The 26,628-nt window shown below is 55.3% G+C and overlaps 1 protein-coding gene across 4 annotated transcripts in view; it reads right to left on the bottom strand.

Moving 5' to 3' along the window:
- CTDP1 (CTD phosphatase 1) overlaps positions 1 to 26,628 on the bottom strand; it is a 54,792-nt gene that overhangs the window by 12,396 nt on the left and 15,768 nt on the right. For 2 of the 4 annotated variants that reach the window (XM_045790307.2, XM_045790309.2), the window contains exons 5-11: positions 25,864 to 26,014; positions 23,510 to 23,600; positions 21,561 to 21,727; positions 19,690 to 20,676; positions 17,893 to 18,034; positions 17,054 to 17,257; positions 8,926 to 9,085 (exon numbers count right to left, since the gene is read on the bottom strand). In XM_045790307.2, coding sequence (XP_045646263.1) covers positions 8,926 to 9,085; positions 17,054 to 17,257; positions 17,893 to 18,034; positions 19,690 to 20,676; positions 21,561 to 21,727; positions 23,510 to 23,600; positions 25,864 to 26,014 — 1,902 coding nt within the window. Of the gene's footprint in view, positions 1 to 994; positions 8,853 to 8,925; positions 9,086 to 17,053; positions 17,258 to 17,892; positions 18,035 to 19,689; positions 20,677 to 21,560; positions 21,728 to 23,509; positions 23,601 to 25,863; positions 26,015 to 26,628 lie in introns of those variants that run through there. The other 2 variants (XM_045790308.2, XM_045790310.2) reach the window with 2 other exon arrangements.

Genomic DNA, 26,628 nt, shown 5'->3' on the forward strand with positions numbered 1-26,628 from the left:
TCTGATGAGGGGGAGTGTGTGAGTGCAGGTGGTGTCAGAGCTGCTCGCTGTGACCCCCACACAACTGGGCAAGAACAGACGAGTCTCCACGGCCTTCTGTCGGTCCACTTCGCAACAGGGACTTAAGAGCCACCAGGTGTGAGGGCACCGTTTTCCCAAATGCCAGCCCACATGCTGCAGGGAAGCTGGGCTGGCTGCAGCCAAGGTGAAAGCTGTCTGTGGGAACCCTGACGGTGCACTCACAGCGGCTTTCAGGCGTTTTGAACTTGGAACTACAGGGATGTTATGGCAACTTAAACATTCAATTAAAAAAATCCATTAATTCAGAAAGACCAGGTTTTCAGCTTATTTCAGAAAACGCAGAAAGGAAGAAAGACAGATGTTTTTAACTCACAAAAACGGACTTCTTCCCATGGACAACTGGGTGGTGCCCTCTAAGGAAGCTCCCAGCAGAGCTGGCCAGCTGCAGCCCCTCCTGACAAAGGGCCAAGTGCATGGCCTCCCGCCCCGCCCCCCACCAGCTCCTCAGCACGTTCAGGGACAGGGCCGCTCACTCCTCGCCTCCTCAGCATGGGGCACCCCCACAGGCCCCATGAGCTGCTCTGCATGGACCGCGAGGGCACAGGCACACCTAGTTACAAAGCCTCTGATGGATAAAGGGAGGGGGGTCCCAACGCAGAGCAGCTTCGACCCTAGGGCATCAGTCACTCCCACGCTGACCTCAGTGAGAATACAGAAACAGCCACGTCAGTGAAGCATAATCATCACCTCACTGTCAGGGCTTTAAACTACACACAGGGTTTGCCCCTAAGCCAAATGCATTTAACAGAAAGCACAGAGTTTAGTAAGAAGTTAGGGCATTCTCACTTCAGCACTGTACTTAATTGGTTGTATTTATTCTATGTTGATGAGCAAACCTATTAGAATATTCTTTTAAATTTTCCTCTGAAAATACTTCAGGCCTTTAACTCTGCATCATACCTTTTCAAGACAAAAAAAAAAAAAAAAAAAAAAGAATTGAAAAAATCAGTTATTTTAAACGTGACCACCAAAGTACACAACCACAGCCTCTCAGAGACCGCGAAGTGACCGGGAAAGTGTCAGCACTGCCTGCGAGCAGGAGTCCGGTCGCTCGCATCGGCGGACACCTAACCCACGCACACGTTCGTTGGGCCAGCTGTTCGGAAGATTCAGAACAACATTCTGCACGGCCAAACTCAAACCGTGGACACACATTAAAGTCTGGCCACATCTACATTACACTTACGCTGGCTCTTCCTCACTCGGCTTTACTCCTATGAAAGGATCTGTTTCAGAACAAAAGACATCTTTCCAGGGCCTTCTCTTACACAAAGGTAACCCAGCTGTTTGAAAACCAGTAATGTGTAACAAATTATTTACTTTTTAAATAATATTTAAAAGATGTTAGGGTAAAAATTTTAGAATCTTAAGGAAAAATCTAAAAGTACGTGAAGAGAAAAACAAAATTCATTTTATACTGAATTAACGACTGAAATCTCTCAAAGGGCCAACACGGATCACATCGAATGCAGTGGAAAACATTCCCATCGCCTCACTTTGGAAGACGCAGGGCCATGGGGATTATGGACTCCTCACCGCCTCTGCCTGTGGAGATGGAAGACAGCTAAGCGGGGAATGGTGAGAGGGAACAGAAACGCACCCCGGGCTGGAAAAGCAAACTTCCCAGTCACTCCCTGTAACAGGCATCCTTCTCCCTTGATTAAACTGGAAATGTGTTTAGACACGTTAGAGATTACTTTCTCCAAGGAGGACGCGGAGAAAAGGGGACAGATGCACTGCTGCCCAAGTCCACCCACACCTATAAACTCACAGCAAAGCCGAGAAAAAGCCTGCTGCTCCCTCTGCTGCAGTGGCCTGGGAGCCTGCAGGCAGCGAGAAAACACTCGGGCAACAGTGCTGATGGCCGTGGCTTCGGGCCAGCAGTGCGCTTGTCGTAATTCCTTCGGCCATGGCCTCCTGCACAGACTGAGCTGGCCGAGCCTGCAGGACAGGCACTCTAGGACACGAGAAATAAATTAGGACGTGTCCCCATTTCACTTTCCTATTAAAATGCTGTTTTCACATATTATCTTCAATCTCAAGCATTTTTTCTAAAGGCTAATATATGTTAATTATCTCAAGATATCTGAAAAGTTCGTAACATCGATTGCAGAGCTGCCTGCTTACTAAAACAAAACACAACACCATTCTAAGACACACAAGAATTCTCGTGGCGGCTTTTTGGTACAATAACTTTGGGAGGCCTGCCGACCCACGTAAATCCCTGAATGTTACAAATGTATCTGTTGGTCCACAGTACCAGCTCCAAACAGAAGCATGTGAACAGAAGGGTCACTTGGCCAAGTTACGGAGGTGTCCCCGCCCCATGTCCGTGCCTGATTACCGTCGGAGGAAGAAAGCCCAGGCGGCACGACCGCGAGGCTGCTCAGGACGAACACGTGTAAATGAGGTTGCACGGCACGGCTGACCACTGACGGGGCTGAAGACACAGGAAGACACGCAGGCCGACAGGAAAGCAAGCAATTAAACCTTACAAGCGCTTACTGCTCATAAAATGTGCACATAACACCTAGGATTAGAGACTCATGTGACCAAGCCTCAAATAACACTCTGAACCTCCTCCGGCAGTCTCTTCTGGGCATCTGTGTGCCAGTGAACACTGAGTCCTACCACACGCCGTCCCTGCACCCCTGCCGAACATGCACACAGGGGCCCCTTCACTCGCAAGGCCCTCCTTGAATGCAAAGCTTCTCCACACAGTGTGCTGTGGTCCTGGGGAGACGGGAGCCAAGAGGAGACACAGAGTGTGGACGTCACTCTGCTTTATGAAATTCTACGACTGGCCAGACTGGTCTGCAGCATCAGAAACCAGTAAACGTATGCTTTTGACCAAGTTCTGAAGGTTTTCAGCCATCATTCCTCCAAGTATCTGTCCCACACCAATGTCCTCCCCTTCTTGGGAATTCCAACCACGCACACACACACACGTGCGCGCAAGCGGATGCTGACTGGACATCCCCGTGGCTCTGACCACGGCCCCCGATCTGTTTTCTGGCTTGTCTTCAGGGTAGTTTCTGCAGCACTTTTCATGGGCTCTTTCCTCTCGGCCTCCACTCTATCAGGGGCATGTCAGGGCAACGTCAGGGACTCTGCTTAGCGTGTGTCTTTCCCAGCTCTGAAATCCCTGTTGCCTGCTCTTTAGCGTGCGCACTCCCCACAAGGCTGCACGCCTCTGCCCAGGGAGCACAGCCACCGAGCAGCTCTTACAGAGCTGGTCTCATAACCCCGACATCTGGGCTGGCTTGGGGTGGGCGTCTGCTGCCACTCGCTCAGATTGTGCCTGGACACTTCCAACAGGACATCCTCTTTGAGCTTCTGGAGAACGCGGGTCTGTTCTAGCGGGCGATCAGCCTGCTTAGGGTGGGTAAGGAAAAGTTCTGCCTCGCCTTCTGTGGACTGCAACATGAACTGTATGCCTTTGTGATGCTGTCTGTTCCACGGCCTCTTGGGATCTGTTCTACGTCTGCTCTCGGAGGTGAGCCTGGGGCTTGGGTTGGCTCCCACACAGAGCTGGGGTGCCCCTCTCTCAGACAGCCCCGGAGCGGTTGCACAGTATGGTAGGGCTGGGGCTACCCACGGGACAAACAGGCAGAGAAAGGTGCCTCCATGTTCTCTGGGCCACAGACTCCTGTCCCCAGACCCTCTGCATTTTGGGTGCCTGCCCCAGGGCAGAGCTGGGGGAGAGATGCCCCCACCTCCAAATAAGGAAGGGCAAGAGCTAGGGACACAGAATTTGGAAAATGCCAGAAAATCCACGACTACGCTCACTCTTCCCTGCTGCACCCATGCTGACTCTCAGGAACCTGTCTGCTCTTTTATTTTTCTCCTTCCTTAAAAAGTAAGCTCTAGGCCCCACGTGGGGTTTGGACTCACGACCCTGATCAGGAACTGCAAGGTCTGCTGACCGAGTGGGGCCCTCCTCTCTCTATTCCGTGGACATCAGCTGCAGGTACAGGGGAGGCTGGGGGAGGCTGTGGCGGGGGTGACCCACCTGGGCTGGCACGGGTTAGCGACGGTTTGCTCTTCCTCCCGCCGAGACGCTGCCCTGCCCTTCTCCAATGTGTGCGAGCAGCATCGCTCGCTGGTCCCTCTCATCACTTACGGCTGACGCCTCACCTCCTGACCTGACTCTAAGCAACGTGACAGTCAACTCTTCCCCTTCAGAACAGACTGTTGCACGTTTTAACTTGAAGGGTGACCCCTTCTTTCATTTTGGAGCCACAGCCCACGCATCCCACACGAAAACTGCTCATCAGCCTGTGAACAAACGCAGCGAGAACTCCATTCCGTACGTTCCTTGTGTGTCTGCCCAAGACGTAAACACACGTGAACAAACCTGACCCCTGGGAACACCACGCTACAATAAACATACCGCCTCTGGGAGCTGACGCCTTGTGAAAAACCCCCCACGGTGTTGAAGACGCCCCTAACCCTAAGAACCATAATTTGGGCAAAACAGTATGAACGCGTTACCAACAGCAGCACGAGCTACGACAGCGCTGCAGCCACGCCTCGTGCGCCCCCTCCCCCAAGCTGGAGTCCGCAGTAGCTTCTGGAATAAACCTGCTTCATCTCAACACTTTGAAGCCAACAGAAAATGTGCCTGTTTTATTCCAAATACAATTGCAAAACAGTATTTGCTGCCAGACGGGGCAGACCTGACATCAGGGGTGGGAAGAGCAACTGTGTGAAGATTTTCCCGACGCACGAGTCCCACACCGAGTACAGCTTCGAAGCCACAGGGAAAACGTGGTGGTGTGCGGCACCCGGCCGAAACCGCCACCGGGCAGCTCCCCAGCACCGTGTGAACCCTCTGGGAGCCGATCGAGCGAGTGAAGCTGTGCGCGTGGACGGATGCGGGTGCGCGTGCGTTTTGTGGGATCATCTCTGACTCTCCAGACAACGGCACACCCACGCCGGAGACCCCACCTCCTCTCCAGAAGGGTGTCACCGTATTCAAGCAGGAGACGAGGCGTGCGTTCACTGTGCTTACAGATGGTGCTTATTCATCTGAGGCAAACCTACAACTCTGACACAACCAAAGCAGCCACACTACAAAACAAGGCTCGCCACCTTGCGCATCACAGAACCTGCCTCTGTGCCAGGAGGAAACTGCTGTCCGCGGTGTGAACGCCTGTCTGAACCACAGCAAGCAGTGATCGTGGTCACGGAGTCTCGGCAAAAAGCTCTTCTTGGTGTGAACCACGATCCACAAAGTGTAACCATTTGGCACCAACAGGACTAAAAACTGAAATAATCACCCTGGACGTGCATATACGGCAGTCCCTCCGTCACCCACGCTGTGCTGCAGAGCCCCAGTGGACGCCTGAGCCCTGTAAGTGCGTGTCCAGGACAAAGCCGGGCCGACAGGGAAAGGTCACCAGTAACTGGTAGTAAAACAGAACGATCACAGCGACACGCTGCTTGTAAGACGCGTGCGAACGTGCTCACTCAGGGCATCGCACCGCCTCTCACCACGCCGCGCCCACCCTTCCTCTTCCTGTGGAGACACGAAGGGGGCGAAGGATGTGGGCGTGTGATGTAGCAGGAGGCCGCTACTGACCGTCTGACCATACGTCCGGAGGACGACCCCCAGCCTCTGGAGCAGGGCTGGCCGCAGGTACCCGAGCCTGCAGAAAGCAAACCCCTGGATGGAGGGAGGGGGGCTGCAGTGCTGTCAGTACTCTCTGGGAACAGTGCACAGAAGAGTCTGTCTCAGACCCTGGTTTGCAAGGATGCTTGCAAGGATGCTTGGTCTGAGATGCCAGCATAATGCCTGGTGCATGACAAGGACAACAGGCCAGGGGCAGGCCCTGCAGCACCCAAAACACCTCGTCACTGGTGAGACATGCCTCTAGGGACTTGAGCTGAGCTGCGTTTACAGAGATACTCTGGCAGCAGGACAAAGGAGGGACAGAAACAAAGAGGACTGCGGCTGTTGGGGGCTGGGAGAGGCGTCTGGTCCCACACACAGGGCCTCCGAAAGACACGCTGCGGGACACCCTGGCTGTGGAGCACCTGTCAAGGCGGACTGCAGCCCGTCGGAAGAGCCCCCTCTGGCGGATTCAATGAACACAACTATAGTAAGATGGAGTGATTGCACAGGTGAGGACAGGGGCGGCAGGGCAGGGCGGGGACCTCCCGCCGTGACACAGCTGAGTAAGCTCACATTTCTCGATCCTAATTCCCAGGACCCTCCATTTACTGAACTAGTAAGAGAACTGCCTGACGTGTACAGAATTATGCCAGAGGGCCTGAGGTAGGTCTCACAATTCCTAGGACCTAACTGTATTTAAAATAAATGTTTTTGCCAGACAGACCACTGAAGGAACTCATACAAACGACATTTTGTTTCTCAACTGAATGTTCTTGATAAATCCAAGAACAAATGCACAAAAAGCAGGCCACCTAAGTCAGGTCGCCAATATGTACAAATTTCTACAGAAACCAGGATGACTCTGGAAAAGCAATCCACCCTGAATTATCTCAAAAGAACAAGGGCCGCTAGAAAACAAAACCAGTCTGACATGCTGCTGGTGGAAACATGACCCCTTTCTATCACAACCCACTCCAGTTTTTAGGAAGCTTCCTGGGATTCTCTCCAAACATTTCAAAATTTCCTACAAGCCTCACCCTCCCTTCCGTCCTTCCTTCTACTCTAATGATAAGACCTTGGGGTCCCTGCCTTGCAGACGGGGGTGCTCTCTGAAGCCTGCACGTGAGGCACGATCGTCACACAGCTCCTCGTCTTGCGGGGTCTGCTCTCTCCTCCCGATCCAGAGCTGCGCGAGTGCGGCACACCGCAGGAGACTCAGCGAAGCGGATGCGGGACTGAGCGTCACTTCTTCAAGCTCACGGAGCAGGGCCCCAGGACCGGTGTCCGCTGAGGCAGCGTGCCTGCTTTCCAGCAGCACTCTGGGAGGCCGATGTGCGTCTCCTGCCACCCGGACGTGTGGGCATTTCAGAAGGGGACACGTGGCGACAGCACCTTCTGACACCGGGGTGTCCCTCCTGTCAGGGGCACGCTCTGTCCAGGACGTCCCCATGTGGCCCGGCACGGAGCTGCTCTGAGACGACCCGCGGCGGCTGCATCACCAGCTCAGCCACACCCAGCAGCCAGGGACACGGGACTGTCTGTCCAGTCTCGGCTGCCTGCTGTCGCTCCCAGGGACCTTTTCTGCTCCGGACAGAACTGCAGACAAGAGGGACCCCGTCGTAAATGGTCTTGGCCATGCACGTTCTCTTCCCTGCTTCTCAGCTTCCGATTTCTAAACCCTGCGGCGTGTGGCCCACCGTGCTCCCCAAGAACCGGGAACCCTGGAAGAGGAGCAGGGGTGGGGGGTCGGCTCGGGCCGCCACCAGCCAGGGCGCCCAGCGTCAGCGCCCAAACGCAGCTGCGGTCTCCCTGGCAGGGCGCGCGGGACCTGGGTCGCACGGCACAGCCTAGTGCTCACCAGGTCCAAGCCCAAGACCGCCCTCGCCCTCCACACCCCTGCTGCTGAGGAGCCAGACGGGAGGCCTGCAGGCTAAGTTTCCTCTCTCAGAATGCCAGAAGCTGTGTCGAACACTTTCACTTCTCGGTAAGATTCCAATCCGCTCTGACATGAATAAGCGCCGCAGTCACTGTCCCCACCTGACACTGAGGGTGTGTCTGCAGGGCGGCCAGGACGGCAGGGGACGCCAGTGCCAGCGGCCCCTCCCCAGAGTCCCCCCGGGCTCAGCAACTCCCTTAAACAAGTAGCACTGAGGAAACTTGTTTGGAGAAAACATTTTTATGAAACAAAGATCAGCACGTACGCCAGCTAATGTTCACAAAATGGCAAAAAGCGGAATTCAGCACATCTGTAAACAAGGTTCAACTGTCATCTGGTAAACCAGCGTCTGAAGACGAGAATCGGAGCTGCTGGTGAGGTTCTGCGCCGAGTGTAACCACTGACATTTTCCCGCTGCTGCTGAAAATACACTACAACGTGGTCTGCTATGTGCGCATCTTCCCAGCGGTCGCGACGGACACAGAGCGTGCCGTGGTGCCAGAGCAGGAAGTGAGGCCGCCGAGGGGCCGGCCAGCGCACGGCTTCTGTCCCAAGCAGAGGCCGGCTGGGAGCGCCAAGAAGGTGCCACGCGCACCCGGATGCATGACGGGTTTTCTGCACTGAGGCTGCACGACCCACCTACAAACAAACGGAGACCCCACAGGCAGCGGGACCCTTCTCTCAAGGGCGCCGGCCTAGGGCAGGGGTGAGGGCCACAGGGCCTAGGGCTGGCGGGACCAAGGAGGGGCTGACATGTGAGCTTCGGTCATTTCTAAAGACGACCCAGGGGAAGACAACAGACTGACTTAAAAAATCATCTGCAGCTTAGCACTGGAGGTTCTGAAAGAAAAGCCCCACCATATTTAGTCTCCAATTCAAAATGGATTCAGGGCCCTATTATCCTTATTCCCACAATTACACATTTGAAAAAAACAAAAACCCCACCGATGTGGCCTAAAACCATTTAGTGGTGTAACGATAAAATCCTGCAACGAACTGCCGGCCGTGACCCGGGCAGGTGGCCATCGAGGGTCTCCCGCGGGCAGTGCAGGCCGCCGGCAGCCCCGGCCCCACCCGCCCGAGGCCGGGCCCTCGCCAACGACGGGGGCGAGGACTTGCCCGTTGGCCCCACCGGTGGGTCGCAGCCGGGCTTTCCAGCGTTGCCGATGCCCTGACGCGTCACTCAAGGCCGCCGCACATCTCTCGGTGGAAGCGTCCCTGGGAAACCAAGGGTGGTGCGTGAGCGCGGTCCGCGCCCTGCCCCCGGCGCGCTGGCGCCCGCGGGCCTCACCTCTTTGTCCATACTCTCTAAGTCCTCCTTACACAGCGTGTACAGCGGCATAGTCTCTGACATGCTGGGCTGTCGCTTCCGTCCACTGGGGCCGGGCTGCTCTCCGGGTCGGCTATCTGGCAGCTCCTGAGCAGGCATCTGCCGCGGCGGCTGAACCACTCTGAAATGAACGTCATAGTCCCGCATGAGGAAAGTCACTTTGAAGGACGCCTGGCTCTTGGAGCAGGTACATAAATACACACACAGAGAGCATTTTAGTTACGAAAAACCACCTACTCTCGACAGCACCTACTTATGCTTTCTCAGAGCGGACGCCCTAAATCCGACGATGCTTCCTCCTGCTGGAAGCGAACACCTACCTTCTTCCGTCAACAAAACACCGCTGCATTTGGTTCCCTCATTTTAGAGCAAAGGGCAAAATGTGAAGAGCTAGCGAACCATTTCCTAGAAACCAGCAGGAAACGTTATTTATCCTCAAATACGGTTAAGCAATCCATAAGACTTTTAAAACAACAAAGCCAACAAACCGTTTCTATCCCAATTCTCCAGAACCGAAAGCATGGGCGGCGCTAAGCGGCAGGTGCACGGGGCTGAAGTCAGTCGTCCTCCGAAGGGCAGGGGAGGCCATTCGGGACGATGTGTGCACAATTCCGTTAAACGGTCAAATATTAACACAAACAACTGGCGAGCGTGTCAGCAATGCTCTTCCCTGGGGCCCATCCCAGGCTGGGCACGGGAAGTTTCTCCCAGCGCCTTCCGCGCACATCCGTCTCCACGTCAGACCCGAAGCACACACTCTCGCGTGTCACGACCTCGAGATGAGGGGCTCTCGTGGCTGGCGGGTCCTCCCTGAGTGGCTGTTTCTAGCGGCTGCTCGCTGGAGTCACAACCTGCACAAGGACGCCTCTGGCCCCACGGCCACCGCCAGCCACAGGCTCCCTCCCTGAGACACTGATGCTGACGCAATAAAACTCATGATTCTGAGGAACAACGGGGGTGCCACGTCCAAACCCCGCAGGTGAAGAGACCCAGCCGTGCTGGCAGCTGCGCACCCTCTCACGGACGTGAGACTTCCCACCGACGCACATAAAGCACTGCCACACCGCACTGCCCTCTGCTCCCTCCAACGTCAGAGCTCACGCGCGGCCTCGCCCGCGCTGCCCACACGACCGTGTCTGCGCAGGGCTCTGCCTTCGCACCAGGGTAGTGCAACTCCACTGACTGGGGCCCGGACACAGGAAAACAGCCACGTATCTTAAGAGCAAGTATGTTACAGTCTCCCTTCAGAAGAGTGGTTTCAGTTTTAACCAAAACCTGAAACGTGTGGACGGGTAAGCCCCGAGGGGCCGCTGGTCCTCCGAGCATGCGGGCCAGCTAAGCCGCATCAGCGGGCTCCGGCACGCCCCGGTGTGCCCACCTCCCGGGCGCTGGCCCTCGAAAAGGTGCGATTCTCTTCATCTCACAGGACACTGAATCGGCCACCACATCAAGGGCCCCCGAGTCTTCCTGTACCAACGACACACCACACCAGAGGCAGCAGAATTTCGTCCTGTGTTTCCACCAAAGGGCAGCTCCCAGCAGGTGGGCACAGAGGCAGAGGGCCAAGCATCGTCCTTGGCCAGAGAGCCACAAAAACGCAAACAAGCCACTCTTTTCCTTACACTTCTCACCCGTTTGTCAAATAGGTATTTGTTAAAAGCACGATACCGTGTTAACACGTAACGGCTTACTGTTACTGCGCAACGTGTGAATGAGTATCTCCCAGACCGCTCAGTTCCCACGTCTGACACGGTCAGCTCTGGGGACGAAGCCCCAGGACACAGAGCTCCCTGTTCCCGACACCATGCTGCTCACACAGCTCCCCCAAATGGGACCACAAATGCAAGAGGAAATAAATCACAAAGGGATGCATTGTCTATTCTGAATTGCAAGCTGACCTCCAGTCCCAGGCAGGCAGGTGGGCCTCTGCCACCATCCTGGGAGCTCAAGCCGAGACCCAGGCCTCCAGGGGAACACAGAGGACAGACGGAGGAGGAGGGCTGGGGCGGGCGACGTGAAACACCAACAGGCAGACACAAAGCCCCAAGAGCAGACTGTTCTCTGCAGGAGAAGCTCAGAGAGAGGCCACCACATAGGACAGGAAAGGCTGAGACAGGCACTGCTCCACCGTGGACCACCGCCACAAGCTATGGCCCCTGCCAGTAGTCTCCAGGACCCTTCCTCCCAGCCGGCCTGTAACGAGCACCCCATAACCGTGCAGCGTCTGTGGAGACCATGGCAGGCAGGCCCTGGGACAAGCACCCCACCCTGCAGTTAATGAGGCCCCCAGTCCAGGCTGGGAGGTGTCAGAGTCAGGTTCACCTTCACCCACCGGAGCCCCCATGGCCTGGCAGCAGCGATGACCCCCATGCAGGTGCCAATGGAGGCCAGTGCACACGGTTTGAATAAGGTCCCGACGCTCACAACGTGATGTGAAGCCGTCCAGGCTTCAGTGGAAAATCACTCGTCCAACCAAGACCGAGGCAGGTCTCAAGCTGAATGAGCGTCAACTCTTAAGATGGCAGTGGTGACAGAGCTACCTTACACGGAGGTCAGCGCATCGCGGTAAAAGTGCCTCCACAGGGGGGGCGCCTGGGTGGCACAGCGGTTAAGCGTCTGCCTTCGGCTCAGGGCGTGATCCCGGCGTTATGGGATCGAGCCCCACATCAGGCTCCTCCGCTATGAGCCTGCTTCTTCCTCTCCCACTCCCCCTGCTTGTGTTCCCTCTCTCGCTGGCTGTCTCTATCTCTGTCAAATAAATAAATGAAATCTTAAAAAAAAAAAAAAGTGCCTCCACAGGAATTACAGGCACACGAAAGTATGTGAGAAAAACCCTGCAAAGCAGTAAATATGCGGAGAAGGGCCGAGCAGAAGCATCAGGACAGAAACCACAGAATCAGTGAGGCTGAACCACTCAGTCTGAACAAAAGGGAAGAAGAGATTGTTCAGAACACATGAGAGGACGATGGACCCAATATTCGCATCCCTGATCCCAGGAGGAGGAGAAACACGGTAGAGCTGGGAAAATCCTCAAAGAATCAGGGCTGGAAATGTCCCAATTCTGGCGAAAGACATTAAACTTTCTGATTCAAAAAGTTGAGTGAATCTAAAAAGGATAAACCCCCAAATCCACATTTGGACACATCCTCATCAAACTTATTATTCAAGACGAGGAAAAAAGGCTTGAAAACAGCGAGAGAAATCTAATTCAAACGATGGGCCAAAGAAGAAAAACCACGTGACAGCACTACAGCTAAAGCACTTGAAAAATTTAACACCCACTCAGGATAAAAACTCACAGAAAATTGGGAAGTGGGGGAACTCCCGCAACTTGGTGAAGAGCATCTACAGAAGACCTAGAGCCAACATCATACTTAAAGGTGAAAAATGGAATGTTTTCACTTGAAGATCAAGAAAAGGTGAAAAGGTCTGCTGGCAAGGGGAGAGGTGGGAACCCAGAACTGACCGGGACGATGTACCCCCCACACCTGACGCACGGGCACCAGAGCGACGGACCTGGAAGACGCTTTTTCAGCTAACAGTGCAGAAGCAGCACCGAACCCCAACCGAAAATCTCACACCTTGTGCAGAAACTCGAATGGAACATGCCCTTAAAGATAAAACGTAAAAGCTGTGGAACTTTTAGGATAAAACGTAAGAGAAAACCTTTAGGATCTAGGACCACACAAAGAGTTCACAGACTTGACACCAAACTCGTGATGCATGAAAAAGAAACAGATAAACAGAACTGGGTTCATTAAAATGGGACACTTTGGCTTCTCCTGACTGTCAAGAAGATGAACAGCTACAGAGTAGAAGAAATTACCGTCCAGCCACACCGTTCACAAAAGAATACGACCTAAAATACCTAAGTAGTGGTCGAAATCAACAGTCACACAACCACCCAGTTGGAAAATGCATGAAGACACAAGACGCTGCACGGAGGGGGATGCGCATCCCGCGGGGGTGAACGCCTGTCGGAGTGGCTACCGTCAGGAACGGTGTCTACCCCAAACGCAGCGGGGCACGGAGAGGGGACTGCACCGCTGGTGGGAGAGACGGTGCTGCTCCTCCAGAGAAACCCCCCCCCCCTTGCACCCAGCGCACCAGGTTCACCCCGGGCGTCAGTCCCGCAGAAGCGGACGCAGACACAGAGCTTCGGAGCAGCCCTTGTGCGGGGCCCACGGCAGGACCCAGCCAGGTGTCGGCCTCAGCAGGAGGCCGCTCGGCGGGGGGGCAGAGCACTTGTGAGCACAACAGTGCAGCTGGCCCAGGCCGAGCGGGGGCCAGAAACGTGCGAGAGCCTGTGCGCATGGCCCTCCTGGACTGATGGGGAGGGGGCGGGTGAGCGGACACTGGGGGGCCCCAGGGTGGTGGCGGTTTTGTGTCACCCGACATCCTGGCCGTGAGACTGGGCTGCAGGTTTGCAAGATGCTACTGCGGGCAAACCGGGGGAAGGGCACACGGGATCCCTCTCTTCTTACACCTGCCCGTGGGTGTACAGTGACCTCAAAATAAAATTTTTAATTAAACCACAAATGTTCACAACTAACAGCACATAACAATGATGGGTAAAAAAAAAAAAAAAAAGAATTCAGAATTTTGGACTCTGTCCTCGTGGGGAAGTTTAGACTGACCACATGGTGAGCCACTGTGGTCCTCTGTGGTCCTGGCTGCTCCACCCCCACCCCACCCTCCGGACCAGGACTCCTGCCTTCGGGGTCACTGCCTAGGGAAGCCCTTTGACCCTGCCTTGGGCGAGGTGGACGGAACCTGGCAACACACAAGCAACAGCAGGAGAGGCCCAACGGGCTCCGACCCTGAGTCCCCAGTGAGCCAGCACCCCGGCCCAGAACCAAAACCATCAAAGCAAGGAGGACAGACACTCACAGTTCTCCAGGCCTCCACCAGACAAGCACACAGAACAGTGTCCGTGCCCACGGCCCCAGGTGCCCTGTCACAATGGGGTCCACTCAGGGTTCCAGGTTCACAATGGGGCTGAGCCACCACTCCCGGGGTTCTCGCTCCCGCAGCCCTTGACACACAGGGAAACCTCGGGCAGCAGGAGCACAGGGACCAGAGCCTCGATGGGACGGCTGGTGCAGGCCTCACAGCCCGTGATTCCAAAGGGCGGGGCAGCGTGGACACCTTGCATCTGTGAGGGCTCCCGGTGCAAACGGAGGCACCTTGTAGGTGCCTAGGTAGCCGCGCGAGGACAGGGGCATTAAGGACACAGGCGTGTGTGTGGGTACAACGCGAAATCAAATAAACGGGGAGCTCTAGCTCTACACGGAAAGGACGCCCTTACTCTATGTCGCAATCGCGTGGGCTCTCTCCCTCTACACAGCACCTGTGAGAGCGTGACCGGGCCCTGCCTGGTCCTCTTGCCTCCGAGTTCTGGACTGCCGTCAAGATAGGGGTCACCCTTCTTGTAGAAATGGGTCATTTCATTCATTAGTTTTACAACGTATAGTGTCCTACACACAGGTAAGGAGAGAGACAGGGTTACTACAGTCAAGGTGACAGGCTCCCATAACACACTCAGGTGACTAAGGTGAGTTCACCAACGGTGCTAACATCCGTCTGCGCACCTACGCAGGCTGGCAATAATTCAGTCAGTACTGTGGTAGGAATCCCACTTCCAAGCTCAAGAAAGAGAAGAATCTCCTCAGAGGCACCTCCAGATAAACTACCACACGCTGTGTGTCTTCCTCCAAGACGACGGGGCTGGACGGTTTGTTTTTCCGTCCTCTCAGACTGAAGTGCCGCTGTTCACAGAAATTACACACATTTCAGGACAAATAGGTGGTTAGCTGTTGCCTGATTATTAGTGTTCTATGTAAAAAAGCAGCACGCAACTGTATTCGAGTTCGGCTTACCATCTGCAAGTGTTTTCAGACAACACTTAATTACTTCTTCTCCCACACCTCGGAAATTCCTGGCCTACTGCCACTTACTGTGAGCCTGAACCGTCCCCAAACCATCTCTGAGCCCAACTTCTAAACATTCCAGACATTTGTTCTTTACGCTTAAGAGAATTAACTCAAAGGGTTCGTGATCTAATTTCCAACAATATGAAAAGCAGATTCTAAAAGCCAGGAATTGCTCACGTACACGTCAGTAGAGCACGGACTTTGCGACGTCGGTATCAGTGTTAGCGGTTAATGGCACAAGATATACACTTTCACGCTGTGCGTATACAACAGAGATTTTCTCCAGTTTTTGGTTTTGTTTGTTTAGTTCTTTGTTTTTAAGTAATCTCTACACTCAACGCGGAGCTCGAATTCACAACCCTGAGATGAAGAGTCCTGACAACGATGGGCCTATCTCATTTTCTGTCATTCAGCTTGTGCCACAAGTCATGGGCTCCGAGCATTTGTTTCTCCCTGGTCTGGGGCAATCTGCAGAGACTAAGTCCCCACACTGACCTGCCCCAACTGCCCTGGCTCCTTCCCATTCTTCTCTGCTGCTTCCAGTATGCATGGTTTCTACAGACCGTCTTCCAATTAACTTTGGATTGGTACTCTGCAGTTCTGGAACGTGTTTCTGTTTTCTGTGTGGGCTACAGGTCTCTGCTGACATTCGCCCCTTTCCCCTGTTCTGCCTGTCCTGCTTCATCGAGCACAGCAACACCGTTACTTGAAAGGCTCTGTCCCAGGTCCCAGCTGTGTCGACGGCTTCAACCCCAAGCTCGGTCCCCAGAGCCCACGTGATTGGCTTCGCGCCACACAAGCGGAGCCATGTGCCTCCCAACCACAGCTTTTCTGCTTGTTCATCTTTGGCAGGAGGATGAGTCCAATAAAAGACGTGCCATGTGCCACAGCCACACTCCAGGGGCACACTCCCAAGGGGAGCGCCGGTCGAGGGGGTGCGGAACCATCCACACCCCTCGAGCAGAAGGAGTGCACTCAGTCCCGGGCCCTGGTGGTCAGCACGCAGATCACCCCTTGTAAGCGGCTCACGGCTGACTGCATTAAGTCACGCGGTCCCGCCCAGCTCTCCACCCTGGGAGCATCTAGTCACACCTGCCTCCACCTGGACCGCACCTCAGGTGCTGGGGTGCAGCGAGGCTCCCTCACACTGCCCTGGCCTAAAAGAGCCCCGAGAAGCCAGCTGTCCACCCCCGACAGCTCTGGAGCCGTGCGTTCCTCCTGCGGCCATGCTGGCCTCCCGCCGGGGCCAGACTCCCTCTGACGGCCTCTGGCAGGCACTTTGTCAGAACCGCCTCTAGAATCTCCACTAACCGTGACCTTGTCTCTACCCCAGACCTCACGGGAGTGGCTCCCATGACCTGCGCCCACACAGCCTGGTCCAACACCTCGCTCCTCAGAGCCGGGAGAGCAGCATGTCCCCCAGGGCCTCTGAGGCACCTCCCTGCCATCGTGCACACCCGTGGGTTCCCTTCAAATGCAGGGACCTTGACACTGGGGCGAGCTTACCATCTTAGAGAATGTTTCAGCGATAAAAGTGAACATTCACGACATACAGAACAACGTAGCGGACACAGAATGTACCCGAAATGAATGTCTACACGTCTTCAGAGCTCAGAAGAGAGAAGGCAGAACTGACCAGCGAGGGCTCTCTTCCTTACATTCCTGTTTACAAGCAGTCACTGCTGCCCCCTCCCTCAGTCTGATCTGGACAAGAAGTGGGATGGGACGCCAGGGGAGGCCCAGAACTGGCTCCTCCTCTGGCCCTTCCACCCCACAGAAGGGACGGACCAGAGGGCACTGGCACGGAGGATCTCCTGCTGGGGGGATGTGGGCCGACATCAGGGTACAGGTCTGGTCTGCAGATGGAACAGCTTGTCGGAGACAGCACTGGGCAAACGGGAGAGCGTGTCTGGCATGCGCAACACATCTCATAGACTAGACCTTGGTCCTATCTGTTCTGCTGTCGGGACCAGGACGGGAAAGAACATGCAAGAGGGCTGACGCCTAGTGGGTAAGCCCAGCCCCAGCTCAGGATGGAGTAAACCCCCAACTTCCTGTCCCGCCAGCACCGCTTCCGATCAGCTCTCAGTGAGCGTGGCAGTCCAAGGCGCTCAGAGGCACCCTGTTGCTGCATGACAGCTCCCAGGCGCATGTACCTGAAGGAGGAGTGCTCCGTGTGGACCGCCAGGGAGCCAGGGGGCCCGGGGCCCACAGCAGCTTTCCGGATGAGCTTGCCCGTGTTGGCGTCATAGATGCGAACTTCCGGCCCAGGCTGGGCCCTGGGATGGACGGGCGTCGGGTGGAACAGGGCGGTCGGAAGTGCACCCTGCCTGTCAGGAAAGGCTGCTGGGCCATCCTCCCTGTGGGACCAGAACAAGGGCTGTGAGAAAGTGCTCAAACAGGCTCAGGCCCAGCTGCAGCTGAAGGCCGATGCAGAGGAAGATGCAGAGTGTGTGCCCGTGTCCTGCTTGGAGCCTCTGCTGGAATCCGAGACCGCTGTCCCTCTGACGCCTAGCTCAGAACTTCACCCCTAAACACAACAGCTGAAGTCTGACAAACGACAGGAAGCAGTTTCTCAAGCCGTTTCCAACAAAACAGACCATACCCCCCACAAACGCGCGGAACCACCTTGACCCACCAGGCTCCCATCTGCCCCTCATTGTGGTCACTGTCGCCCTGGCCACCGGCACTCCATGAAGCCTCAGCATTGTTCTTGATGCTGCCCCCAGGCCAGGGAGGAAGCGCAGGCAAGCCAAGCCTCCCTGCGGGCGTTGCAGGGAGAAAAAGCAACTGACTTTTTGAGACGGTGATGGCGTTTTAGACAGTCTGCGCTCTGCAGGGCTGGCGGTGCCGGTGGGGAGGGCCTGGCCTTGCTGGTTGGGGGACCACAGGGACCACAGGGACGGAAGCACGCGGCCGGGCTGAATGCTCCAGGCTGCGGCATCCTCCGGCTGGGCCCGTGCTGAGTGGGAGGCAGTGTGGGCGTGGCGCTCACCTCTGTGCTCTGCCGTAGTCATCCCTGAGTGGGAAGAGCTGCTCCTCTACCCGGTCCCAGCGCTCCAGGCAGCTCCATAGCCAGTCCGGGTTGACCACATGCAGCTGCCCGCACTCCTGGGCCTGGCGCACCTTCTCCGTGCCTGTAGGGAAACCAGCTCAGTCAGTTCAGCCTGGGCTGCAGGCGCATGGGAGCCTCGAATCACTCAGCTGGGCTCTGAACCCTGCCTGGCACCATCTTTGTGTCTGAAATCTGAGACTTTGCTGTCCAACCACTGCTGCCTGCCCCCGGCCTGCCCCACAAAACGGGGACCTGCTGTGGGGTCTCACTGGACCCGTTGGCAGGCCAGCAGGGAAGGCAGGGATATGACAGACCCCACCATACCAGCCAAGAGGCGCCCGTCCATTTCTGTGGGAAGTTTCCCACTGCCTCTGTGACCTGCAGCCAATTGCCAGAGAGCTCTTCCCCAAGACCATGGGCTCGGAATTGGCAAAGGCCCCACCACTGCTGTGGGCTCAGAGCCCCACCTAGCCCTCTCCACCAAGGTCACCCTGTTACTGCACCCAGTGCAGCCTGCTGAAGAGCAACGGCCACAGTGGCTGTGGTATCAGCAGGCCAAGTGGATGGGAGCGAAATGTGTGTATGTCCCTGACGTGCACATGTCTGTGTCTTTGTAAAGACTCGTCAACAGTTGGCGAGGACACCTGTCCCGCCCACCGCAGGCTTGGACCGCACTGTGCTATGACCATGCGGGCAGAGGCCAAGCCAGCTACAGGCACTTCCGCCACCACGCATCTCTGAGTTAACAAGCAGTGACTTTGGGATCGGGGAGAGGGGAGGACAAGGGGGCTGGGCACCCAGGCAGGAGTGAGCCACGGGCAGAGCGCGAGCCCGGTGTCTCCTTCCCCATGCCTCTGGGCTCACTGCACGTGTGGAATGCCTGAGGGCTGCAACAAGCCTGCCCCCACCTCTCAGTTAGGATCTTCCCACATCTCACACCAGGACGTGTCACACATGGGCATAGGGCTCAGCCCCAGGGGGCAAGATGGCCTCACACAGAGGCAGTGACCTGGAAACCCTGGCTCAGCAGGTGCAGGTGTGGGAGGAGCAGTGCCCAGAGTGGCCAGGGACAGTCTTTGTTCAGAAAACACTACACCGTCGCTTGTGAAGACCATTTAAATAAAAAATCATTGGTTTTGTTTTTTTGTTTTTGTTTTTTTAGCAACCATGTGTGTTTCTTTCTCATTTGCCCATTACTGAGGGTCTGTTTTCTTGGCTGAAATCCCTGGAGTCTATCTGAGGGGGATGTTCCTACAGTGACTTTCCCAACCTCAATCCCTCAGGACGGACGTGGTTCCAGCTGGAACCCTCATGCTCAGCTGCCCGCTCCCCACTGAACTGTGCGAGCTGTTCACCATGTAACTGGGCTCCATCATGTGCAACCCATGCCCCCTTCTCCACCCGACCTGCGTGCGCCCCCCACTCCAGGCGGCGGAGCCTGACGACGTGGAACACGCAACGGTGGCGGGCCAGGAAACACGAGGTGCCGTGCCCACGCTGTGGAACGCCTGTGGACAGCACGCACCCACACAGGCAGACACAACATATAATCATCAGCAGACGCGTACAAGGCAATGATTCAGGACAAGGCTTCTGAAAGCTGGCACAGAACAAGCAGCCGTGCCCTTTCAGAGTGACCGTGTACCCTGCCCCAGGAGCACCACGGGGCTCTTCTGTGTCCCCCTCCACAGGCAGGATGGCGGGAGGCAGGAGGGGGGCTGGCACGGGTGCACTCACCTGCCCTCGCCGCAATCAGGTGGGTGGCCCTGTCAGGGTTGTCGGGGTCCAGCACCAGCTGCGTGAGGATCTTGGCTCCAAGGGCCGTGGCGTGGTAATGCTCCCGCGTCTTCTCGATCGGGAAGTTTGTCGGGTGCAAACCACTAAATATTATGGCGACATCTGCCAGCACTCTGCTCTTGAGCTCCGGGACAATCTTCCGTATGTCGGGGGCTTCCTGGCTGTCCCCGCGGAGGTACCGGTCGTACTTGGCATAGTAGTCAGAGTGCACTCGGGCAAGGATCTCCTCCAGGTAGACCAGGTGGTCGTCCTCGTCCCCGTCTTCCTCCTCCTCCTCCTCCTCCACGCTCTGGTCCAGGGACTCGCCTGCCGTGATGCCCGACTGCTCGCTGTTCTGCGACTCAGTCTCGGCCTCCTTCCTATCAGCAGAGCTACCGCCCAGCCCGCAGAGGCCGTCCCGCTCGCCCTCCTCCTGCACATCCGGATGTACACCCGGGGCAGACTCTCCGCATGGACTCACTCCTGCAGGCCTCTCCCCTCCTAAGCCAGGGGGGCCACCCCGCTGGGCCACTTTCCCTGCATCTCGTGCTCCCTGAGGCCTTTCCAGGCTCCTCCTCTCCCCACTTTCACCATCGGAGGACGACTGGCCATCTGACTCGCTGTCACTGGAAAGTTCAAAGTCCAGGTCACCGCCTGCTGTGCCCTGAGCGGACCGCTTTTCCGGCAATGTCCGATCGTGCTGCTGTGCACATGCTGGGGCGCCCTTGCCATCAGCCAAGGGGCCACGGGCGGTGGGCCGGCTGCCTCTCTCCTCCTCCTGCCCAGGCAGGGGCCAGTCTCCCCGTGGAGAAGCGCCCCCGTTGAGCTCCCTCGTGGGCTTCCCAAGGCCATTACTTTGCTCGACCCCAGAAACCTGCCGTCCTTCCTCGGTCTCCCGGACGGATGGAGCTTGTTCTGGGATGTCGGCACCTTTCGGAGACTGATTTACTACACGTGTGCACAAAAGAAAAGGTGACCGTTATTTACTGTCCAACTGAAAGCTCTTGTTAAAGCGACGGCAGCATACCCCCCCCCCCCCCGCACCGCGTCTGGCTCTAACCGTGCTCTAGACCTGGGCTCGGCAAACTCAGGCCGTAAAGGCAAATTTTTAGGCGTCCGGTCACAGATGGTCACTTTGTCTTGGTTTTCACAAAGGATTAGAGATGGACAGAATACTCAAGGCTTCCACGCTTTGGGTGGACGGCCCACGGGCGGCCTCCCAGCCCCACCTTGGCTGCACCGCGCAGGGTGTCGCCCCAGGCCCTGCTTCCCCTGGCCCGGGCCTCCAGCTGTTAGTGACTGCAGCAGTCCCTGCAGGCCTCAAAACCGTGTTTACAAATTAAAGATCCTAGACACACTTCACACCAAAACTTCGCATCTTCTTCAGATAGACTCTGGCTTCACGCTCGCCTGACGGGTTAAGCCGTGTGGCTCCCTGCAGGCTCTGGGCCCGGGCACAGCGCCAACCACCACCAAGCTGGAGCTGCTACGGCCCACAGCTTGCTCTTTCCAAGGGTTGCGACGGCCAAACTCCCGCCGTCTTGCTTGCCGTTTAAGAGAAAACAGGATGACAGGCAGCATTCAGACACAATGAATTAAGCAAATTTTTAAATCTTCATTCAACTGGGAAAATGTTTAGGTTAGCACCATTAAAAAAAAAAAAAAACACCAAAGTGGAAACTAAACATCACACTTTTCATTCTTATAAATAAACACAACCAGTTCTGTGAGGGCTGAAACAAGAAGAAACAAACTTTACAAAGCAGCCACAAGAAAGGCTCCAGGAAGCATGTGTCAACTACTCCTTTGCCGCCCAGAAGGTCCTCACCCACCTTTCCTTCTCGCCTGCGACTCCCGAGACCCAGAGGGCGCGTTGATGTCCCCTATGCCCTGGAAGTAGACGTATTTCTTCACGGTGATCAGATTGGGAGCAAACTTCCAGACATCTTCTCGGTCATCAATAATGCAAACCATTGAGTCTCCACAGGGAAAGAGATTTCTAAAAATAAAAACGTACCAGAACTAGCACACTTTACCAAAAATAATCAATTAAAAGTCACAACAATCTTTTATGGATAGCCAGCAGATCACAGATTAGTCAGAAACAGATGAAAATCACACCGCAAGGCTTTAGACTAGCATAGCTTGGCTCTCTCCACTGTGTCTGATACTCCTCACGGGGCTGCAGCAGAGTCATGTTTGGGGGCCGTGTCCCCGTCCTGGGAAGCTGACACGCAAACCGCCACACGCCAGCATGTCAGTCTGCAGGTGCCTGCTCCTCCGCAAAGGGCCTTCCAGGTGAAGGCAGGAGGACACGCCCGTGTATCCCAGCCCTCCGAAATAAACGACGGTTTCCTGCAGTGTACCTGTGTGGTCTCTCTTCAAGTCCAAAAGTACTACTAGTATGTACAGGGTCAACAGACGTGTTAGCAAGGCTTAGCCACCTGACAGATGTAGACACACTCTGCTACCCTCACATGGTCTTGTGAAATTCTATTTCCGTCCACAATTCTGGGACTCAGGCTTGTAGCATTCAAAATTCAAAGTGGATTTTGTCTTGGATCTGGAAATAAACTCGGGAGGACTGCCTGCCACTGCTCAGTCCTGTAGCAGCTAATGGCTACAGATACCCAGGCAATATGTTCATGTGTCCAGAATTACTGTTATTTCCTGAGTCTGTTTCCCACGTGTAAAACAGAAAGCAGCTAAAATAACTTACATAGTCCGTGCTTTCCGGCACATTTAACACCAGATGAGGGAGATAAAAACTAGGGAAAGAGTCCCCACTGCCTGTTACCTACACGAGCCACGTGCCGGTTACCTGTGCCCACTGGGGAGCACGCGGCTCCCCTCCAGCGTTGTTCCTGTGGGTAGCTTCCCCTGAATCCGTCACTGACAACACCTCTCCCTTTCCTTTGTCTTCATCAGTGTGCTCACTCTGACACTAACTAGCACATGCGAGGTCGGTTTCTGAAGCAGGGACGTTCAGTTTCTCCTCTTGGTTCCTATGGCCTCGAGTAGGTCCCTATGTGTGTGGACACCCTAAATCTGAAACACAATGCTGCACGAGGACGGCCAACCCCAGCGGAAGGAGGCCGCAGTGTTACTGCCCAAATATCCTTGGGAACCAAAATGCGTGAGAACAAGTTATAGCTGATACGGTATTGCGTGGGAACGAGCGTGTGTGTGTGTGTGGGGGGGGGGTTACTACCTTTCTGGGTAGAAGTAGGGAAATTCCTTGTACAGAGCGAACATGTGCAAGAGCCTTTGGACTGGGGGTGGGAGGGCCCCACCGTCAAAGCACAGAGGGCAGGACGGCAGGGCACACGGTGATAGAAGGGAATGCAACCAGGAGCAGATGGGACTGTGACTCTGGATCTGGGAACGATCTAATAGGATTAACAGCAGGCAAGCTCCTAAGGAAACAGAATGGTGAGACACCAACTCGACCTTCTTTCAAGCTGTCCTGTGCTCACGGGAGCTCTGGGTCCCTTTGCTCGTCACCTCCCATTCCCCCCTGCCCCAGCCCTGCTCTCACTACCCCTCCCCAGACCCTAGACCCTGGGGCTCTGGTCTGCATGCCCCAGGAGCCCACCAGGGAGCCCACCAGAGCCTGTAGCTGGGGGAGTTTAGAAGCCTGGCTAGAAGACAGCAGGGTATCTAAGTGCTGTGAAAATAAAGCTGGAAACGGGGAGAATAAACACAAAATTACTGGTGGGACATGCTTTCCACTGGACACTGCACAGTGAGCCTCCTCGATGAACACAGCCAGGCTACATACCTGAGGTTCCCTGTTTTAGAAAACGGGTCAATACATTCATCCCTCGATAATATTCGATGAGAAAAAAGCTTCTTCTCGGGGTCTAAAAAGCCTTTGAAAAGAAGACAAAACAAAGGTCAGACATGTGACTGGCTGACGTCCTCGTCTGTGTATGGTGAGGGCCCTGCTGTTTACGGCATCAGGACACTAAGCATCATACCCTAGAACCAAACGTTCTCATCTCTCTTGCAGGACTGTGATTCACTTATGGTTCCTTTTAATGTGTTTAAGGGCATCTGTTCATTAACCATTCGCTGAATTTTAACATGACCTGGAATTTGGCTGAGAACAGAAGATAAAGAATAAACAAAGCTCAGCATTACTCCCCCGGGGAGCGCAGAGCCTGCAAGGGCCACAAACATGTGACCACGTATTTCTACCCACCACGCTATGCATACATGAGGGGCCGGGACCAAAACATTCTAGTTTCACCACCACGTGCAGCTTCCTTGTGCCTTCGGCTGTTGGCAAAGCAAAGCGGTGAATAAGGCGCCCAGGAGCCTCTCCCACTTACTCCGCCAAGTTTGCCATGTTCTCTGGAGACCTTTTTCAGGCACGTCCCATCAGCGCTGTCAACAGACTCGGCAGCCCATCTCGGCAGCCCACTGCTGCTGGCCAGCACGCAGAGCAGGCCGGCCTCCCGTCTGCCTCCCCAGCAGGACCCCGAGACCACACGTCTGCCTCATACACCGTCAGAGACTAGGCGCCCCAGCGCTCTGCTGTCTGCGTGCACAGGGCCTGCCACACAGCAGGGAAGGGGCCGACACCTCCAGCTGTTGCCATCTGTGGGATCCCCACACCATCATCACTTACCAATACAGAGCACTCACTTCGACAAACAATGCTACAAACACACGTTCTTACTGAATAAAGAACACGCACGTCCTCTACAGACACTCGGCCCCTAACCCTGAAGCTGACTCACAGAATTATTAGACTCTACAATCAAACACATGAAAAGCACCCCAAGCTCTTAATCGTTCCAACAAAATAGGTCTTTCCTAATTATACTAAAAATGTATGTCCTGTGAAAATGATAACTTTCAAAATTAAAAGTTGACAGGATGAGGAAGCTACAGAAACTGTGGTTGTTAAAAACTATGGCCAGACCTCCGGCTGCCCTCTGTCAACAATCAAATCCACCCGAGGCCAAGCTCAACTCCCCCAACCCCAGGCCTTTCCGTGCCAGAGACCCACCCTCTGAAGGCCCGACCACCTCAAGGCTGTGCACGGCACGCGCGTCCCATCAGCCATGGGCTTCCTCCCAAGTCCTCTTGTGTGCGTGACGCCGTTGCCAATGCTGGAGGCGGCCATCCGACAGCAGTGGGTCCCTCGGCCTGGGGCAAAGGGTACTTCCTGTTAATGTCTCTGCTTGTGTTGGGATGTGGCAATTCTAAGGTACAAAGCAGAGCCTGACACAGGAACAAGGCAGACTGCCCTAGGCCCCTGGGAATGTCCTCTCAGCCTCCAGGGGCACCCCCACCCACCCCCAGGCCCTTCTACCTAAATCAGTATTATCTTCGCTACTCCTCTGTGGGCCCTGCTGATGGAGATCTGGAGAGAAGTCACAGCTCCGGAGCCGAAGGCCCAAGTCATCCTGTGGCCAGGAGGCAAAGCCCGAAGGGGGCACCTGAGGACCTGATTACTCTTTCGGCTTGGGGTGCTGTCAGTCAGTGGTATGTGGGTTCCATGGAGTGGGGACACCAGGTGGCCACACAACAAAGGCAAACACAAGATGATGGAACTTCAACACATGGCTGCCGTGCTCAGGATGAAAATTACAAAGGTGCTACGTGTTCAAGGGGGGTTCAAAAGTCAATTCTCCTTCAACAAAGACCAAGACCAAGACCAACCAGCAAACACATTTCAACTTGGAAGTTTGGCCACCCTGGAATGAACACGAAGGTGCTGTGGTCACTCTAATGCAAGTGCTGATGTCCACGGACAGCCAGGCTGCCTATGCTCCAAGCGTCAGGTACAGACAGACCCCAGCAACGTGGCTCCAGGGGGATTTCCAAACCAATTAATACAACAACTTCACGTACGCTCACATGAAGACGTTTCCACTTTCCACCTACTTGCAGTTCTAAGCCACTTTCAAACTGGCCTGCAATGCGCCCCTGCCCAGAGTGGGAGCGGCCCATGCATTTGGGGAAGCAACAGCCAGCTCTGAGATGCAATCGAGTCTAGGAAAGCTGGATTTCCCCCTCCATCTTTAAGGGTGTCACTGAAAGTAAGAGGTAAAGCAAACCCGCTGTGGACAACGTTCAGCAGCGCTGACGAAGGACGGGGCGAGCGAGGCCCGAGCCACCCACCTGCGATGGTGTGGGCGTACAGCCGGCTCCCGAACGTGAACACGTGCAGCTCGTACAGCCTGGCGATCTTCTCCAGGAACTCCCTGCAGTGGGGACGCACACGGGTGTGCAGCATTGGCTCGCCCCGGCCCAGCTGGAAGTGAAAGATGCCCTGGAGAACACACACACCTGGTGAGAAGGCAGGGGCCACCCGACGGCACCTCCAGACCGCGCACCCGCAACACCCACCCATGGTTACCACGGAAGGGACTGTGCCTCCTTAGCTGCTAAAAGACAGCTGAGGGAACCACCCCGTTACCACGGGTTTCAGTGATGTCACCAGGTCCTCACACTACTTTGTCGTGGTCTTTTTCTGATAAGGGATAAAGCAAGTGTCCCTGAGCGATGACGTGCGTGTCTGGTTCCTCAAACATGAACCTCTGCTGAGTAGCTGAGCCACAGCTGGTCACCCAGAGCAGGTCTCCGGCGACCCACCGACAGCGTCCTCCTGAGGCAGTGACGGGAGTAAACCACTAACGTAGTCCGGCTCCTTGACTCTTTCCACAAGCAGGTTTATTAATTTACACATACAGCACAAAAGCGGACATGGTATTCCAAACCCCCTTCAGTAGACACGTAAAATTAGTGATGCCAACCTGCTGACGTGATTCATATACAAACTTTCCTAAGGAAGCTAAACTTTGATCCTTTTAATCCTGTTTATCATTAATTTCCTCAGTAAAAATATGCTGAACTGAAGAAAAAAACAAAAAGGTAAGTGACCCA

This window comes from Ursus americanus, chromosome 19 (assembly GCF_024610735.1).
Source record: "Ursus americanus isolate L20-20 chromosome 19, mUrsAme1.1.p, whole genome shotgun sequence".
Lineage (NCBI taxonomy): Eukaryota > Metazoa > Chordata > Mammalia > Carnivora > Ursidae > Ursus > Ursus americanus.